The 21,031-nt window shown below is 32.4% G+C and overlaps 1 protein-coding gene across 7 annotated transcripts in view; it reads left to right on the top strand.

The window, feature by feature from the left end:
- The window catches only part of LOC127724962 (multiple epidermal growth factor-like domains protein 10), a 178,358-nt gene that overhangs the window by 152,670 nt on the left and 4,657 nt on the right, over window positions 1-21,031 (top strand). For 6 of the 7 annotated variants that reach the window (XM_052231972.1, XM_052231971.1, XM_052231975.1 and 3 more), the window contains 3 exons: window positions 6,268-6,402; window positions 9,597-9,740; window positions 15,927-16,061. In XM_052231972.1, coding sequence (XP_052087932.1) covers window positions 6,268-6,402; window positions 9,597-9,740; window positions 15,927-16,061 — 414 coding nt within the window. Of the gene's footprint in view, window positions 1-6,267; window positions 6,403-9,596; window positions 9,741-15,926; window positions 16,062-17,964; window positions 21,028-21,031 lie in introns of those variants that run through there. The other variant, XM_052231973.1, reaches the window with a different exon arrangement.

Genomic DNA, 21,031 nt, shown 5'->3' with positions numbered 1-21,031 from the left:
TTTCGACAATGCATGTCTCTTTGGTGAAGCTGGAAACAAGCATAATTGAAAGTCCAAAACTTAATTCGAAATTGACGACAAATGTCAAAAAAGATAGACTCTGGCAACAAATTGCCGATTTTAATATATCGAATGCAAGCTTTGCGTATTTTAGGTATGTTTATAGCAGTAGTGTCTGTACTTTTAGAAATTTGTTTTACCAAATGAAGAAACCATTAATGAAAATGAAACAATTAAATGAAAAGCATGTAATTTTTGTTATCACTTAAGAATCAATTTTGAAGTATACAAATGTATTATGTGATCATGTTTGTTCTTTCTATCAAGTTTGTTAAGACAAAATCTGAAAACATCACACACTTTTACTGTGGCTTGACTGTGAATGTTGCTCTCCACGTATTGCAGTTAATTCAAAATTCTGACCAAATTGCAATTTGTTTTATCAAACCAAACTGTTCAACTGGTCAGAAATTTTAACAAACTGCTGTAGAAAACCACAGTCAAGTCGTGAAAGTGCAAGGTGATAAAATAAAGCATAATGTGAAAAAAAACATTGACCTATACAAAGACTGAAACTAGAAAGGTAAGCATCTCCGGGTATGCAGCTATTACCTTGTAAACGATTGTAAAGTTAGTGTTTAGTTAGGAACAGTGGTGCAGTTAAAATTGTCCAAACCGAATTCTGACAAAACCGAATTGCTAGCTTAACAAAACTAATTGGAAAGCCCGATAGCATTTCCCTTATAGGCGTATTTGAATTACCACTGCATTTAACCGAACCATGTCGACTCCAGATACCGGATTCTTTATTGAGTCCGATTCTGCATGTGAGTATTGTGTATTTTCGAAATAAAAATTCTCAACAAGGGTCTTTCTCTCTCGTACTGAATTAGTTTCACGGTATGAGCACACCACTTCGCCGAAACAGGCCTGATTCAGGACATTTTATTGGAAGTCCAATTGACTGCATGAAATGTCTTCTTTGGTAAAGAAAGTAGAATTCTGCAGACGCATTTCCTTGCCCAAGGACATTAGTGTCAACAAAAAGCTAATGACACAACAGACATCATTTTATTACCATTATTTTAACAAATTTCGAAATAATAACGTATTACAGACTTAGTTGATTTTTTAAATAGTATTTATGATAAATATAAGAAGATGTGGTATGAGTGCCCATGAGAAAACTCTCCATCCAAGTCACATTTTGTAAAATTAAACCATTATAGGTCAAAGTACGGCCTTCAACACCGAACAGCAATATATAAAAGGCCCCAAAAAATTACTAGTGTAAAACCACTCAAAACCATGGAATTCTTATTTAAGAATAAAAACAATCTATGTGTTAATTGTAATTAAATAAGTTAACAGTTTAAATTGGTTTACACGAAACAACGGTATTTATTGTTCATACTCTTTAAACAAATATTTTTATTCCACAACTGATTCACACCTCCCCTATCAAGGTACTTTTACGATCAGTATTAAATTGGCACGAGATTCCCTACAGCATTTAGCATGACCAAGAAAAATCATGTTGATGCATTCTAAGAACATTCTTTATCAGAGAAAGGGAGATCTAGTTCTTAATTATTTGTTAAAATTCAAACAGAACACACTAGTTATGACTAGGGGTGTAAATTCAGTGAATAATTACTAATCGAGCACTCGTTGGTTTTACCGAGCAAAACATAGAATTTATAGTACTCGGACAAATATTTACAAAATGCAACACAAAATTATACCCATTTTACGTATGGTGGGTCGTTGTCAAATGGAAGTAAAAATTCATACCATAGTTAATAGCTCATTAATATATAATTACTACACGTAATCAATAATTTAATTTAGACCTGTCACGGTAGGTATAGTATCCGGCTGGGTTTCGTGGTTTTTCGAGTGATTTGATCGGGTTTTTTTTAGTGTGACCACTTTTTTTCGAGTGAATATTATCAAAAATGTAAACAAACAGACTTCCTTTCTGGTAAAACGTGAAAAAAAGATGCTAGAACCTTATATACAAGAACATTGAAGGTAAATTAGTATTTTTGATATAATTATATTATCAATCCTACATTATTTTTGTTTTAAATTCGTTCAATTTAGCCTTACAATGCTTTATTCCAAAATATAGATTAAAGCCATTTTTATACACATACAAATGTACCAATGCAAATGTCAACAGAAATGTGCACATGGAATCTATGTACACTTAGATATATAGACACTTTACTTTTTTTTTCGCATTGAAAATGACATTTTAGAGATTGAAAATATGTCCGTGTTTTTTTCGAGAGCAGTCCGTGTTTTTTCGAGTATGTTCTTGTTTTATCGAGTGAAAAAACAAAATTCCGTTGGCTTAAAACGTATGTCAGTGCATTTACGTTTGAAAAACAATGAAAAGGTTCAAATAAAGTACTTTTCAAAACACGAAACAATGCATTTAACCTGTTTGATAATGCTGTATTAACACGTACATTTAAATAAAAAGTCATCGTTCATTTGCATTCTGAAATCTTCATGTTAGTGTACCGATATGGATTTCATACAGTAAATATTTCGTGACGTAAAAAATCTTTATGTGAGCTCAGACATGTTGGACTGAGACGTACGTACGCATAGAATATAAAGCGGGTAAATGTGTTTTTTACAGAAAATATATCCTTAATGTTTCATTTACTATTTGTCTTGATGGAAATATTAGCTATCTTGGTGTAATCAGGAGTATACAGAATTTTTCACAGGTGTTAAAAATCTATACACCCTGAGGCGCAGCCGAAGGTCGTATGCATTTTCAACACCGGTGTAAAATTTCGTACACCCTGATTGCACCAGGATAACGAATATATTTCTTACTTAGCGTTCGTTTACTTTTTTTTTATTCCCGGGGATCAAATTGAAAAAAAATCTTATGACCAACTTCCACTACACATATTTCAACACTGTCAAATATTATCTTTTTTTTTTTATTTGTTGAAAATTTTAAAAATTTTATTATTTGGGGAATATTTGAGAATATTTTTTTCTTCACTTGGATTTTTTTTTTTTTTTTTTTTTGCCAAATTTCTATATATATATAGATATTTTTAATCTAATTTTTTTATCATTATTATTATTTCAAAAATTTCTGTCCATATTCAATATACTTTCATTTTCAGTGACAGTCTTAATTTCGTATTGAAGCTTAAAGATTATTTTTTTCGTTGTTTATTGAATACATTGGACAAGTCCCCGAGTTTATTATCAGATCAGTAGTCAATACTTCGGTATTGACATGATTAATAACGAACCTTTCTAAAATTATTTACCTCTAAGGGGGACAGGGAAATAGAAATATGGTCACGTAAGTCCTCTTCCGACCGACCCTTGCCAAAGTGAGACGTCCGTTTGGTTGTATGGGATGTTCAAGTATGCAGCCAGGTCCAGGCAGAATGGGGGCGCCGCCCGGCGTGTAGAGAGAGTGCTACGCTCATAGCACGTTAAGAACACTTGCAACAGCTTTTTAAATGGTCCAAATGTGGATTGTTGCTAGGCAAAATTTCTGTCCATATCCAAAATACTCTCATTTTCAGTGACAGTCTAAATTTCCCGACCTTTACCCCGAACGTCCTCTGTTACAGTACCTACTTATTGGATCTACTGTAAATTGGTTCTCGTCCGGAACCTGCATGACACATTGTGCCACTGGACGTTAGGCAATCAACAATGAATCATTAAGAATTGTCCGTTTATAGATTTAAAAATTATAAAGAGGCTAAGGTTTCAACTCCATCAGGCAAAGTTGACCTTAGATTGATTTCGCTAATTTTTAGGTCATTTTGGTCATATAAAATCAAATTATAAAGTGTTGTTTTCAATCTTTATTAGATATTCCATTCAATTCAAATGTTATTGCAATTTATTAATTAATTTTTTTATTTATTTTTTTTTAGGGGGGGGGGGGGCTCTTTTAGTAGAATATTTGGGTTTATATTGATTTTTTCTGACTGTTTACTCCATTTTCTTGCTCCTATGTTTTTTCGTCACTGTAATATATATGAATCATAAAATATTATTGACTGTAAAAACAAAGGCAGCATGCAATGAAATTAAAAAGATTATGAGTCCCTGTACTCGGTTCTTAATACAGTTTTAAAACGGACCCAATGATTTCTTATATATCGTAATACTTGCTCCTATGTTTTTTCGTCACTGTTATATATATGAATCATAAAATATTTTTGACTGTAAAAACAAAGGCAGCATGCAATGAAATTAAAAAGATTATGAGTCCCTGTACTCGGTTCTTAATACCGTTTTAAAACGGACCCAATGATTTCTTATATATCGTAATACTGGAATCTATGTATACTTAGATATATAGACACTTTACAAATTTTTTTGTTTTCGCATTGAAAATGACATTTTTGAGAGTAAATTGATTTTTATATGTCCGTGTTTTTTTCGAGAGCAGTCCGTGTTTTTTCGAGTGTGTCCTTGTTTTATCGAGTGAAAAAACAAAATTCCTTTGGCTTAAAACGTATGTCAGTGCATTTACGTTTAATTTTTTGTTTTTTGTTTGTTTTTTTTGGGAGGGGAAGGGGCTCTTTTAGTAGAATATTTGGGTTTATATTGATTTTTTCTGACTGTTTACTCCATTTCCTTAGTTTTCTTGCTCCTATGTTTTTTCGTCACTGTAATATATATGAATCATAAAATATTATTGACTGTAAAACCAAAGACAGCATGCAATAAATAAAAAAGATTATGAGTCCCTGTACTCGGTTCTTAATACCGTTTTAAAACGGACCCAATGATTTCTTATATATCGTAATACTGCTAGGTTATGGTAAAATGTTTTCAGAACAGAACGTTGTCATTAAATTGAAAATGGTTAAATTTGATCAACATAGTAATCTGTTTTTTTGACTTATTCAGAATATATAATATTGTCCACAGTTACAAACTAGGAAAAGTCAGTTTAAAGCCAAAGAAGGTCTTCTTTCTTATTCACATGTTCTTAAAAAAAACCCGGACAATTTGTTTAAACGTTTTAACTGTTGCTTTTGAAAAAACACGGACATTGTAAATAACTGAATTTTAGGTTCAATACAACGAAATTGTGAGTCTTTTGTGCTCAAAACTTGTATCGTATTCAAAATAACATGAACGGTCATGAATAAAACTATTTTAATTGCGAAATAGTAGTTAATTGAACTGATCACATGTGTTATCACTCGAAAAAACCCGATCTACACTCGAAATAAGTGGACCGATTCACTCGAAAAAACACGATCTCCGCCGGACACTATACCTACCGTGTCTATGGAAAGATGAAACACATTTAACAAAGGGGTGATGATTAGACTTGTGAGTTTGAATATCCCTTTGGTATCTTTCGCCTCTCTTTAAGAACGTACAGAATCTTTTGACTATTCTCTGAGGGTCACTACAAGATGCAACGAATTTGTACTTATTTAGAAATATAATCTTGTCAACTATTTCAGAGTCGGCTTCTCAGATATGTAACGCAACTAACAGTTCTGCAGACGAAAACCTTTTCTTTGAATGCACAGCAGTGTTGGAATGGTTAGGACACATTTAGCCAAAAGTTTCAACCGAAGAAAGCTGCTCTCGTGCATATCGCATCACTTTTAGGAGAATTCTTAAATGACAATTACGCGCGAACATTCGAAACGTATTATAATGTCGTTTTATCAAAGAATACTATTTAATTTCCCGAGATGCGCTCTACATAAAATCAATTTCATTTAGAGAAGGCAATAACATTCTAACATGAAACCGATTAGTTGAGTATCATTTTGGTATAAGATACTCGGTACTAGCGAGCAGTACTCGAGTACTCGAGTACTCTTTAACATCCCTATTCATGACTGTACATGTGGGCTTCCAAATGAATCATTTTATACTTAGTACATTCAACAAGCTGCCTATCTTATGCAATTTAAAAAAAAAAAAAGGGAAACGTTTGTTTGACCTTGTTATGAATATACAAGTAAGTCATGTTTCATGCAATACGTTGGCCTTGTAAAGTTGATGCTGCCTCAGTGTTGGTGAAAAAAAAAACTATAGGTATGAAAAAGACCAATCGGCTATAAACTTAACTTAATTTCAAGTTTTTATACATAATACCTTGATTTAGCAGTCAATGCGTCGGTTCGACTGACTTGGGAGGGGTATTTCTGTTCCAAACAGACCTTCTATACATATCGTTTACTATATATAATTTTCATTTATGTTTGAAATCTGTATTTTTTCGTCCATTAGAATGTAATAATTGGTATTTTGGGAATAATTGTTTAATGGAATGTAACTGTTTAGTCGAACCCTGCAACAAAGTAGACGGAATATGTCCACTTGGAGGTTGTAAAGAAGGATGGCATGGCAAATCATGTGACCAGAGTAAGAAACTTATTTTTGTCGTTGTCAGAAAATGATACGTGTAATTAACCAAGCCAATTGAATGTATGTAAATTTAAATTCAAAACCCTATGAATGCGACATTTATCTTTCACGAAACATGTCGGTATTTCTGATGTTTTTTTTTTAATATATACAAAAAGTTGTTGAAATCTGAGACACTTTGCTTGATTGCTTTGTTTGAATTTTTTTTTACTATTTCTATTCACATTTCAAGACAGCAACGCAAGACAATTTACCTTAATCAATGTTAATAAAACAAACCTCACCTTAAGTTCAACAAAAAGTTTTAAACACTAAACCATCTGAAAAAGTCATAAACTATAATAATAAAAGTAGTTTAACAAGAAGAAAGATATTAGTTCAATGACCAAATGAAACAAATATGGCAAGACAGACAAAACTAATGTTACGAAAACATTTTCGACCGGATTTTAACAAACTAACTTCTTAACAAAAACAAAAACGTTATGCGATCAAATCAAAAAAGAAAAACATCTAATAAAAAACACAGACCGGACGTGGTAGGGTATTCATACATCTCCACAACAAAAAAGACACTAAGTTCAGATCTGAGAGTACTCGCAGTTATTGACAGCTAGTTCAAAGCAAATAACAACTAATAAAAAAAATTATGTATCTAAGACTAAAATATCAATCAGTTCACATCCAACATCCAATGGATTCAGTCTAAAGACGCCATTTACAGTCATAGAGAAATATGATCTTGTTCAATTTACAGATATCGACAGATTGTAAAGCCATGAATTTGCATAGTTTATGTATATAACAATAATATTTCGTTTGATTTACATTTACTGATAACAAAATCAATATGTATACCAATGAAAACAATATTCAAAGAATTAATTACAGTGTTGAATTGATAACCTTTTAGAATAAGTTTTTTTAAAGGATCGATAAGTTTACCTGGATCGTATCTACATTTCCAGGTTCGGTACATTATAATTCCAACATGCTTACTGATCTAAATTTCAAAAGTGTAAGAAAGCATTTCATTTGAAGTAATTAATGCAATTAACTTCAATGTAAAAGTGCTGTCTTCCCCCACAAGATACAAAAGAGTTTCAAACCAACAATTCTATAATGTTGGTTTTTTTTACGTTTGTGAATTTTTGCAAATCTAGATATTCCGTCTAGAATCTTTATAGACCAGCTTTGGAGAATCTATATAATCAATCGTTTAACTTATTTTCATCGGTAATTTATTCGTGAATAAAAAATTTGCCGTTTGAAAAAAAAGGTCAAAGTAATCAAACAATGCTGGTAGCATAAACTATGAATGCATGTACAATCCATTAAAAGACGGAAAATATTATGTATATGTAAGGGAATGATAATCCCTTTCTTCATAATTAAGTTCGAGCGTTTGCGAGTACTAATCATGAAAATATGAATTTTCATTCCCGTACAAACTTAGATTATTGCAAGGTGTTCAAGGCTCAAACGATCTATTAATTGGCTTTAATAAAGAATTCGTTTCATTGCCAGTGCAATGCTTATAATTAATGTATGATTTCCCATTGACATTTCATTCATGAATTAGTCGTAGTGATTTAAAGACTTTCAAATTATTATCTGCAAAAATTAAACAGATTGTATTTAAGGTAAAATGTACGTAATGGGCAATCTCACGGATTTTTATGATTTTTTGCAAGCAATTTGAGCATGTGGAACTGCATATGGATATCGAAAAATTATATATTAAGAAACTTATATACTTTCGGATATATAGCAAATTGAATATTCTGTAGAACGGAGTACACATGTATAGGATACACGTAAATATAGAAAAAAATATTTCAAATATTTCAAATTGCCTTTCCTCAAAAACATGTCCTATCAATTTTCTTTAAAATTGATATGTTACTGCCATTAAAATTTCCGTTTAATTAAAAAACAATATAGCAGTATAAATCATTCAAGTCTCTTTGTAATATCTAATAACGTCGAAAAATAACATTTCTAGCGACGACGTCACGGTTATTTTTGCCTTTTCTACGCTTTTTCCACGCTGTAAAGAAAATTCAACAATTCATACTCAAAAAACGAATTCGGGGACCCCCTATTAATTGTATATCAATAAAACGGAAATTTCAGTAGCAATAACATATATTTTTTAACGAAATTCGTATGACAGGATTCCGAGAAAAGTTAATTTAAAGTCACAAACGCTGAATTTTTTAACGATATTTATGTATATTCTTTACATTTGTACTACTATTTTTCGAATATTTTATATGCTATATCTAAGAAAGTATAAAATTTAAATATACATAACTGTTTCGATGTTCATGTGCAATCCTTCATGTTCTGCTTGTATGCAACATTTTAGTGAGGAAATATCTTTTTGTTTATTTACAGTTCAAATCAATAAATTCAGAACTTGGTTTAGCACAGACAATATTGTATTCCCACATTTTACACCAAACACTGCTTCATTATGTGATGTAATTTACTAAAATTAAATTATCAATTATCGTGCCTTAAATATGAAATTCAAAAATTAATTTCACCATCATTTTTGTTAATTGTGTTGGACAACTAGAAGTGACTATTTTTACAATCAACGGATCCCATAATATGCGTTTTCGTTGGCGTGTTAGCTTAATATTTAGGTTAATTTTAAAAGTTTTGTTTCTATTGCATTGCATTGATATAATCTATTCTTTTTAGTAATGTTATAGTATATAATATTCAATTGACATTAGCGGTTGCAACTGTACTGCACCAACTTTTTTATTTCAATTGATTTACTGGAATAGTACATCGTTTTATAAATGATGTTCCTTATGTCATCCGAAGTATTTAAATGAATAATAAATTTCCGCCTCACACACTCAAACATCTCTTTTGTTTTTAAAATCTACCGTGTGAACAAGGTATAATGACAACAGTTGGCATGAATTAAAGTCAACAAGAATTAATCCAACAACAACAACAACGAACACAATTTCTTATTTTTATAATTATGTGATCGGATGTATAAGGCTGCAAGAGGATGTACATATGCAATATACTTTTAAAAAGACAGGAAAATTAAGATGATTCGAGGGGAGAACCAAAGATATAGGTCAAGGGAAAAGATTTGGTCTACTTTAAAATGAACAAAAGAACAAAATTAATAATTAGGTCTAATATAACGAATATTTCAGGATGTAGTAAGGGTTATTTTGGGCGAAACTGTGATCGCCCATGTGATGGATGTATATCACAAAGCTGTGAAGCCACTGATGGATTATGTTATAACACCACTGGATGTGAACCTGGTTATCTGTATGATGAATACTGCAACAACAGTACGTACAATTTACATATTACCTTACCTCCTAAACATGTTCATAAATACCAGTAGTTAAAAGTAAATACATGTATATTTATATATGGTCAGTGGGCGTATTATATTTTCACACACATGGTTACTAGTAGAGTTAAGTCTCTCGAGAGAAAACAAAACTGTTTGTGTAAACTTCACATTTGTCATGGTATTTTTCTCAAATTGAAATACAATGTATACAGGCATAATTATAATTTTCGAGTTTTTAGATAAACATTTGTGCTAGATACTGTCTTTTGAACTGTGAATGGTTGAACGTTTTGCTTAATGTTGTTTTAAAATTAAGATAGCTAGGTTCTTTGATTTTATTTTGGCGTTGGTTTTTGTTTTTGTATAGACCAGTGCATGTTTGTTCCAAAATATCGAAGACTTGATTACTGTATTCTTTCTATTACACATCCCAGTATGTCAGTCCATTGACCTTTTCTTGTTCTATTTGTTCTGTTGTTGGACGTAAACATTTTCAACTGTTTTTCAAACGGCCGAGCGAAATGGGAATACATTGTCAGATATTTGTGGTTTTTTCAACAATTTGTTTTCCTAACGAAATGATAAAAACACTTGGCGGCCATTTCTCCAAAAATAGATGTCTAATAGGTATTCTATTTCAGATAACATCAAACTAAATAAAACCATATATGATCCAGATATTAAGTTTTCATAGGCATTCTTTGTGTAATGTTCACTTAATTCCAATTTCTGGTTTTCCACTTTAGGCTTTGATAATTATTTATAATTCTTAATGAGAGTCGTTCAACATGATCCTCTTAAGAATAGCTGAAACAACTAAAATAATTTAGGATCGAAAGGTTCTTCCAACATTTGGTTACATAAAGACCGAATGGAAAGAAATACGACATCGAACAGCGGACATTAAGTTGTATATTCTAAAAACCAGAAATAGTCAAACACATCTTTATAAGAAGAGATAATTTTTCTTTATTGAAACCGAACATTTAAAATTGATTCCTGCACGAACGTTCTGAATGGAAATTCCTTTCTCCTCCAGAATGGCATACAAAAAAAGCAAAGCAAGGCATCAAGCTGTTATGTAAGAGTCTATGGGATAAATGTAGAAAATGTCTTCTTTATAATTATAGAACACATTCAACCAATATAAAACAAAAAATCTTTATAGGTTCCAGGTTTATAATTGGTTCCCAAGACGCGCGATACGTCTACATAAGACTCATTAGTGGAGATAGAATCTAAACAATTTGAAGGCCAAATCAATATAAAGTTAAAGGGCTTTCGAAAAACAGATTGGTTTTTGTCGAGCCTGCGACTTTTGTCGCAGAAAGCTCGACATAGGGATAGTGATCCGGCGGCGGCGTCGGCGGCGTTAGCTAACTTCTTAAAAGTTTTATATTTTAGAAGCTAGAAGACCTGGATGCTTCATACTTTGTAAATAGATGCCTTATGTTACGAAGTTTCCGTCTGTCATATGTCCAATGTCCTTGACCTCATTTTCATGGTTCAGTGACTACTTGAAAAAAAAGTCAACATTTTTTGTAATGTTAATTTCTTTCTTATTATGAGTAATAGGATAACTATATTTAGTATGTGCGTACCTTGCAAGGTCCTCATGCCCGTCAGACAATTTTCATTTGACCTCGACCTCATTTCATGGATCAGTGAACATGGTTAAGTTTTCGTGGTCAAGTCCATATATCAGATACTATAAGCAGTAGGTCTACTATATTTGGTATATGGAATGATTGTAAGGTGTACATGTCCAACTGGTAGGTGTCATGTGACCTTGACCTCATTTTCATGGTTCAGTGGTCAAAGTTAAGTTTTTGAGTTTTGGTCTTTTTTTCTAATATTATATGCAATAGGTCAACTATAAATGGTGTATGGAATGATTGTAAGGTGTACATGTCTAGCTGGCAGGTGTCATCTGACCTTGACCTCATTTTCATGGTTCAGTGTTCAAAGTTAAGTCTTTGAGTTTTGGTCTTTTTTTCTAATACTATATGTAATAGTTCAACTATATTTGGTGTATGGAAATATTTTATGATCTATATGTCAGTCACGCAGGTTTTATTTGACCTTGACCTCATTTTCAAGGTTCATTGCTCAGTGTTAAGTTTTTGTGTTTTGGTATGTTTTTCTTATACTGTATGCAATAGGTCTACTATATTTGGTGTATGGAATGATTGTAAGGTGTACATGTCTAGCTGGCAGGTGTCATCTGACCTTGACCTCATTTTCATGGATCAGTGGTCAAAGTTAAGTTTTTGAGTTTTGGTCTTTTTTTCTAATACTATATGCAATAGTTCAACTGTATTTGGTGTATGGAAATATTTTATGATCTATATGTCAGTCACGCAGGTTTTATTTGACCTTGACCTCATTTTCAAGGTTCATTGCTCAGTGTTAAGTTTTTGTGTTTTGGTCTGTTTTTCTTATACTGTATGGAATAGGTCTACTATATTTGGTGTATGGAATGATTGTAAGGTGTACATGTCTATGATGAATACTGCAACAACAGTACGTACAATTTACATATTACCTTACCTCCTAAACATGTTCATAAATACCAGTAGTTAAAAGTAAATACATGTATATTTATATATGGTCAGTGGGCGTATTATATTTTCACACACATGGTTACTAGTAGAGTTAAGTCTCTCGAGAGAAAACAAAACTGTTTGTGTAAACTTCACATTTGTCATGGTATTTTTCTCAAATTGAAATACAATGTACACAGGCATAATTATAATTTTCGAGTTTTTAGATAAACATTTGTGCTAGATACTGTCTTTTGAACTGTGAATGGTTGAACGTTTTGCTTAATGTTGTTTTAAAATTAAGATAGCTAGGTTCTTTGATTTTATTTTGGCGTTGGTTTTTGTTTTTGTATAGACCAGTGCATGTTTGTTCCAAAATATCGAAGACTTGATTACTGTATTCTTTCTATTACACATCCCAGTATGTCAGTCCATTGACCTTTTCTTGTTCTATTTGTTCTGTTGTTGGACGTAAACATTTTCAACTGTTTTTCAAACGGCCGAGCGAAATGGGAATACATTGTCAGATATTTGTGGTTTTTTCAACAATTTGTTTTCCTAACGAAATGATAAAAACACTTGGCGGCCATTTCTCCAAAAATAGATGTCTAATAGGTATTCTATTTCAGATAACATCAAACTAAATAAAACCATATATGATCCAGATATTAAGTTTTCATAGGCATTCTTTGTGTAATGTTCACTTAATTCCAATTTCTGGTTTTCCACTTTAGGCTTTGATAATTATTTATAATTCTTAATGAGAGTCGTTCAACATGATCCTCTTAAGAATAGCTGAAACAACTAAAATAATTTAGGATCGAAAGGTTCTTCCAACATTTGGTTACATAAAGACCGAATGGAAAGAAATACGACATCGAACAGCGGACATTAAGTTGTATATTCTAAAAACCAGAAATAGTCAAACACATCTTTATAAGAAGAGATAATTTTTCTTTATTGAAACCGAACATTTAAAATTGATTCCTGCACGAACGTTCTGAATGGAAATTCCTTTCTCCTCCAGAATGGCATACAAAAAAAGCAAAGCAAGGCATCAAGCTGTTATGTAAGAGTCTATGGGATAAATGTAGAAAATGTCTTCTTTATAATTATAGAACACATTCAACCAATATAAAACAAAAAATCTTTATAGGTTCCAGGTTTATAATTGGTTCCCAAGACGCGCGATACGTCTACATAAGACTCATTAGTGGAGATAGAATCTAAACAATTTGAAGGCCAAATCAATATAAAGTTAAAGGGCTTTCAAAAAACAGATTGGTTTTTGTCGAGCCTGCGACTTTTGTCGCAGAAAGCTCGACATAGGGATAGTGATCCGGCGGCGGCGTCGGCGGCGTTAGCTAACTTCTTAAAAGTTTTATATTTTAGAAGCTAGAAGACCTGGATGCTTCATACTTTGTAAATAGATGCCTTATGTTACGAAGTTTCCGTCTGTCATATGTCCAATGTCCTTGACCTCATTTTCATGGTTCAGTGACTACTTGAAAAAAAAGTCAACATTTTTTGTAATGTTAATTTCTTTCTTATTATGAGTAATAGGATAACTATATTTAGTATGTGCGTACCTTGCAAGGTCCTCATGCCCGTCAGACAATTTTCATTTGACCTCGACCTCATTTCATGGATCAGTGAACATGGTTAAGTTTTCGTGGTCAAGTCCATATATCAGATACTATAAGCAGTAGGTCTACTATATTTGGTATATGGAATGATTGTAAGGTGTACATGTCCAACTGGTAGGTGTCATGTGACCTTGACCTCATTTTCATGGTTCAGTGGTCAAAGTTAAGTTTTTGAGTTTTGGTCTTTTTTTCTAATATTATATGCAATAGGTCAACTATAAATGGTGTATGGAATGATTGTAAGGTGTACATGTCTAGCTGGCAGGTGTCATCTGACCTTGACCTCATTTTCATGGTTCAGTGTTCAAAGTTAAGTCTTTGAGTTTTGGTCTTTTTTTCTAATACTATATGTAATAGTTCAACTATATTTGGTGTATGGAAATATTTTATGATCTATATGTCAGTCACGCAGGTTTTATTTGACCTTGACCTCATTTTCAAGGTTCATTGCTCAGTGTTAAGTTTTTGTGTTTTGGTATGTTTTTCTTATACTGTATGCAATAGGTCTACTATATTTGGTGTATGGAATGATTGTAAGGTGTACATGTCTAGCTGGCAGGTGTCATCTGACCTTGACCTCATTTTCATGGATCAGTGGTCAAAGTTAAGTTTTTGAGTTTTGGTCTTTTTTTCTAATACTATATGCAATAGTTCAACTGTATTTGGTGTATGGAAATATTTTATGATCTATATGTCAGTCACGCAGGTTTTATTTGACCTTGACCTCATTTTCAAGGTTCATTGCTCAGTGTTAAGTTTTTGTGTTTTGGTCTGTTTTTCTTATACTGTATGGAATAGGTCTACTATATTTGGTGTATGGAATGATTGTAAGGTGTACATGTCTAGCTGGCAGGTGTCATCTGACCTTGACCTCATTTTCATGGATCAGTGGTCAAAGTTAAGTTTTTGAGTTTTGGTCTTTTTTTCTAATACTATATGCAATAGTTCAACTGTATTTGGTGTATGGAAATATTTTATGATCTATATGTCAGTCAGCAGGTTTTATTTGACCTTGACCTCATTTTCAAGGTTCATTGCTCAGTGTTAAGTTTTTGTGTTTTGGTCTGTTTTTCTTAAACTATAAACAATAGGTCAACTATATTTGGTGTATGGAAGAATTGTTAGCTGTACATGCCTGCCTAGCATGGTTCATCTGACCTTGACCTCATTTTCATGGTTCATTGGTCAATGTTTAGTTTACTTGGTTAATGTTAAGTGTATGTGACAGTTGTAATAAAGCTTTATATTTAGGACTATCAACATAATATAAATGATTAGTAAAGAAGGCGAGACATTTCAGCGTGTGCACTCTTGTTTAAGATAACATTTACGTAATTTTTCTACATGAATGATGATCGTAATAAGGGAATCAGTATTTCTTGCTACCATTTTGGCGATGTCCACACAGTTTGTTTATTAATCCTACTAGACATTTTAGTAAGGAATCAGATGCTTGCATGAGATTAAAAACATCTTTGTTTCACTTCCCGCTTACTTCAATTTACCGATGGTTGACATAGTGATATCAAGACTGTACATGTAATCAATCCGGTAGCATGTAGAAATATATGAAATTGTAAGAATTTATATAAGCTTGGTCATGTCACTGCTGTTGAACATTTGTATCCTTTACATTACCTTTTAGTATCATATAAATGCATGACTTTTAGATGATTATTGTTTTTATACTACTAGATTTATTGTTGAGTGTAATGTAATAGAAGTTTAATCAAGGAAATAACGAAGATCAATAATTTTACCTTCCGACGTGTAGCATGCACAATAACGAAAGAACGATCATATGATTAAGTTTTTTAATGACGTTGATGCTGACCAAATAAGCAACCACTGAGCTCATATTTGAACTTGCAAGAAAGGGTAGTAACGCAAATGTTTCTACATTACATGTCAAATTGCTTGGTTACAAGAATATCTATAATTGTTTCAATAAGATACCATAATCATGGCAATATACTTGCTATCTTGTAGCCTGTGACAATTGGTATTTCGGTAACAACTGTACAATGAAGTGTAATTGTTTGACTGGGCCATGTAGCTGGTTTACAGGGACCTGTCCTCCTGGTGGTTGTAAAAAGGGGTGGCAAGGCGATTCATGTGATAAAGGTAGGAAATTAATTTTCAGGTTGTCGACCGTTTAATTATGTTATCTAATGAACGCAGATATATACTTGGATTTTGTGACACCTTTCCGTGTTATTGACCTGCCATACAATTAAATTTATGATTGGATGTAACCATTTTACTTTAAATAGGGGGAAAGATACCGTGACATGTTCTATGATGATGAACTGATGAATATACCAACTGCTTCGTCCGACGTTTTTCAATTCAAATTATAAATAAAATGCATCTGTTTTAGCATGTACTATATTCTGAAACGTTCTAAAAGGGTGAGGAGGATTTCTAACTTTTTGTCGGTTTATCGCTGATTAATAGCTATTAAAGAACTATTCCCTTCTGTGTATATATTTCTTTATTTAAATCCTGTTTCTTTGAGACTTATGGTTAATAAATGTTTGTACCATCATACTCGTGTGAATATAATATTTTAGTATCACAATGTATTATTGGTGCAGATTTATCGCTAAATAATTTACTAAAATATCTTGTTGAGTTTTAAAGGTATGACAATTTTAATGCGCAAAATAAATTCGAGATTAGTTTCCCAAGTTCTCTTTGTCATCATTATAAGGTCTCTTTTGGTCCATTTATACCTCTCATTCCCTCAAATTTTTACTTTTTTAGACTAATAAATCAAACTTTTTGGGATAACTATAACATATTTATGTATGAAATGTGATAATAAATGATTTATTGAAGTGATCAAGCGGAATGAACTATCAATATACAAGTTTGATGACTTTATGGGGGTTTCAATAAGTCCTTACATAAAACTTTAGTTTACGTCGGATTCTAGAGAGGGACATATAATGGTTCCTTTTTAGTAAATCATTTGTTGTTATTGCTTCAAAAATCATTTCATTTACTTATTACGTTATATTTCTTTAAAAATGACTTAAGAACAAAAGTGTTCTTCTAAGACCCAAAATAAGGAGAAAAAGTCAGAAAAGCTCCACAAAACACTGAGTATGGCTTGCTCTGCCTTATAATATTCATGGTAGAGCAATTTTCCCTCAAATGTCTTTTTGAGACAATTCACACAGAAAATGTTATGTTTGCAAGATTTCAGTGAAAAAGCATGAAATTCTTAAAAAACATGAGTACATATAAGGTCAAAGGTGAATATGCAGCTTCCCTAATTAGGAATGATACCACCATTGTTTTCTCCTATTAGTCTTTGTTAAATTTGCATTTTTCAAAAACGTTGTGCAGAATTTGTCTTTCTTTCAAATAAAGAAATACTTGACATGAGTTTAGTTTTATCCTGACCAGTACTACAGTGAAAATTTCACATAACATTTCATTGCAAATAAGATAATAACCATCACCGGAAGTAAACTAATTAAGTGTTCACTCCTTTTTTCTCCTGTTTACAAGCTTTATTTAGCACGTCACTTCAAGTTTCCAAAAATATTTATAGAAACACAAAATAAAAAAAGACTGGTGTTTTGAAACACCCAAGATATATGTTTATGCAATGAAATGCAGGTTTAATTTCCTACAACTGTCAAATTCAAGGGAATTTTTTTTCGACCCTCTTTCGTATGAAATTGGATGTGACGTACTCTGATTTTGTGGTATTACACCTCAAATGAAGTGGATGTAAGCAATTACAGGCAACCGTACGGCGTTGGACAATGAGAAGCCTGGTATCTTTGATTAGGTTTTTTATTTTTCACTGCTTGCTGCTTTTTCATATTCATGTATGTCTGTGTGTCTCTCTATCTGATTAATAGCTCACGATGTTATCTCGTGTTTCATTCCAATGTATCATCGTTGCAAACAAATAAATCAAGTTTTTATTTCAAATATAGTTAAATGTAAGATAATAAGTATTCATTGAGGACCTGCATAAACATCGTCATTTTGAAAATACCTTTTGAAGGATGCTTTAAAGTTTGTTGGAGGAAAAACTTTGCTGATGCATGTTCACCTAAATGTATGGACCAACACATTTATCCAGAAAACGGCTCCTGTGTATGGGGATGTGACCCATAGAACTGTTTGAATCACAAATGTGACATATATACAGGAACTTGTACCGAATGATGTGTAACTGGGCTTTCCGTACAGTACTGTAACACTTATAAGCATATTTTAAAGCTGTCTTAAATTAACACTTTCCGTCAACGAATAAGGTATCAATTATATTTATTATATCATATTTGATGAAGCAATCACAACAAATAAGATAAATAAAGCAATCTCATGAAGATTTTGCACATCAGACGAACGAAATAATTCATATTATACGCACTTATAAGCTTTTCTAGGCCATACGCCCATGTGAGATATTTTCATCACTTGGCTTCCGTTGTCGTCATCCGTCGTCGTCGTATTTCAACCAAACTTGGGAAATGATCCTTATAGTATATACTATAACGTATGACTCATAAAGTGTTATGTTCCTCAAATGTCGATTATAGACAAATTTTTAGTTTTTGCAACTTATCTCGAGAACTACAAAATATAGATAAACACTGTCAACAGTCAAAATGATCAGCATTACAGTATATACAAAAAGTTCAAATGACCGAAAGAGTCGTCGCCCTTAGAGCAATTTGTTGACTAGTTTTCATAATATCGCAATTTCTTCAAAAATATAAGAGAAACTTAGAAACAGTAAAAAACATACAAGATCAGCTATACAAGAGCTACAAAAATGGAAAATGACTTAAACTATTCAATGACTACTTGAGCAGTTTTTGCCTTTAAATGACGCATTTTGAGAGTGTTTAGTGTATTTGAATTATCTCGATAAATACAATAGATAGGTACAAACAGTGCACTACAATTATGGTCAGCAATACAAGATCTACGAAAATAGCATATTAACTAATTGCAATGAAGGTAAAGGATGATGCCTAAATTGAGATTTACGGAAAGTCTCGGTTCCGACTGTTGACTCTGACTCTGACAGCAAAAACTACAGGGGTCGTCTCAAAAGTTAATTTAGCGGCGCAATTTATCCATAAGTAGTCCATAAACGGATCATACCATAGCTCCACCGACAATAAAAATCAAAATTTGAATCCAGAGTTTTCATAACAGCACATTTCAATCGGATATGTCGTCAAGCTCATACACATGTATATGAAGCCAGATACTTTATTTTGAATGATTTTTTTCCTGCATCCATATGGCCATAGTTATATATAAAAGTACATATTATGTGTGAGCCAAGGCCGTTCTTTGACCTACAATGGTTTACCTTTACAAATTGTGACTTGGATGGAGAGTTGTCTCATTGGTACTCATACAACATCTTCTTACATCTTTATATGTACATCCCGTTTTCTGATATAAACATTTTCCTGTTTTACAGATACGAAAATAAAAGGAACATCAAGGTTAGGGAGTAATCTTTAATTTAGATAAGGGGGGAGGAGGGGGTGGTAAGGAGAAGAAATTTGCAGTAAAAAGGCAGTACCAATGTATCAATGAAGTAACAAATCCTACATTCATTTTTGAACAAGAAGTTGAACGCTCAAAGGCTGCGATGGCAATTTTGAAATTTGAAAGGGTTGTCATACATAAGTCCTGCATCTAAAGAGCTTTCGTTTATACAAAGTTTGGTAAAATACTTTTTTTCAGTCGGAAAAGATAACGGACAAAACAACGGATGACAAGTGATCAGGGCAATAGCTCACAAATACATTTCAGCTAAGAAGCAGGGGATAAGATTTGTGATACTGTATATATTAACTAAAAAAAATATAGGAAATAAATTTTATTTGTTTTCTCAACCTGCAATCAATCGGATTCTGTTTCCGAAGAACTAACTCCGATAACTTTCATTATTTTTGGAATTTTTTTCGTAATAAATCTGTTATATGCCATCTGGTTTTCGCGGATAATGTCCATCAACAGTCGCTTTTTGGCCTTTTGCTTGTGTTTTTCTGGTTTTTGTGTGGAAGACCCAGCTTCATTTCAATAGATGGTTCTGTGTCAACTGTGACATCCTCATTTGGCGCTTCTACTTCTGCTTTTGCTTGGGCTACTTGAAACTCTTCCGCTGAATCTGACAGGTCGTTCATCACCTTTTTCTGGATGTCAGCAGTTTTTGTAGTGGAAGCTGTTTTCGCCGCATTGTCGATGTCATATTTTGGGGTTAATTTCTCTTCCTTATCTTTTATTAGTCCCCTACCGACAAAGTCGAGGGGGACTTTAGGTTTGCACTCCGTCCGTCTGTCTGTCTGTCTGTCTGTCTGAAGATATTGATTTGGTATTTGGTGTATTGTGTTATCATGACAAGTTACAGATCAAGTTCGAATTATGTTCCGGTCTGATGATTTTGTGCAGAGTTATAGTCCTTGGACTTAGAAAATTTACTCAAATAATTAGTTTTCCGCACTTCTTTTCGTCAAATCTTTGTGCAATGCTAGTATATAACATATTGCTATTAAAGATAACATTTGGATTTATATGAAATGAAAGTTAAGAGTTGTCAAAGGGTTTAATGACCATAGATATGTTAGCGTGTTTGCTTTACTGCTAAAGTATACTTTATTATGTATATGTTTGTGCTTTATATTACCTGTGTGAGATAAAATACCGGATTTTATATATATATATTCACAACACAGTGTTGCTAATTGTTGTATGTCTTCCACGTTTTGGATATTCGGTCCCAAGTTTTATGTTTCGTTTATCAAAACAATAGCCCAATAGTGTTGGATGAATATGCTTCTGTTATTTTAAAACTTCATTTTTGTGATTTTCTTGATGAGTTGTTTTGGATACCATGAGCATGGTGAATCCAAAGAACATTTTGTATTTAACTATACGAGATGGATATAAGTTGAATGAACATAGACATTCTCGATCTACCCAATAGTTTCATTTCATATTACTCGCTAAATAATATAACTGAAAAGAACTATTTGATTTAAGCATTAGAAATGTACGAGCTTCTTCCGTGATACCAATCAAGCTATATGTTGTTTTTTTTC

This window comes from Mytilus californianus, unplaced genomic scaffold (assembly GCF_021869535.1).
Source record: "Mytilus californianus isolate M0D057914Y unplaced genomic scaffold, xbMytCali1.0.p SCAF_1, whole genome shotgun sequence".
Classification (NCBI taxonomy): Eukaryota; Metazoa; Mollusca; class Bivalvia; order Mytilida; family Mytilidae; genus Mytilus; species Mytilus californianus.
The sequence above is the reverse complement of the archived record's forward strand: the minus strand, read 5'-3'. Positions and strand labels throughout refer to the sequence as shown.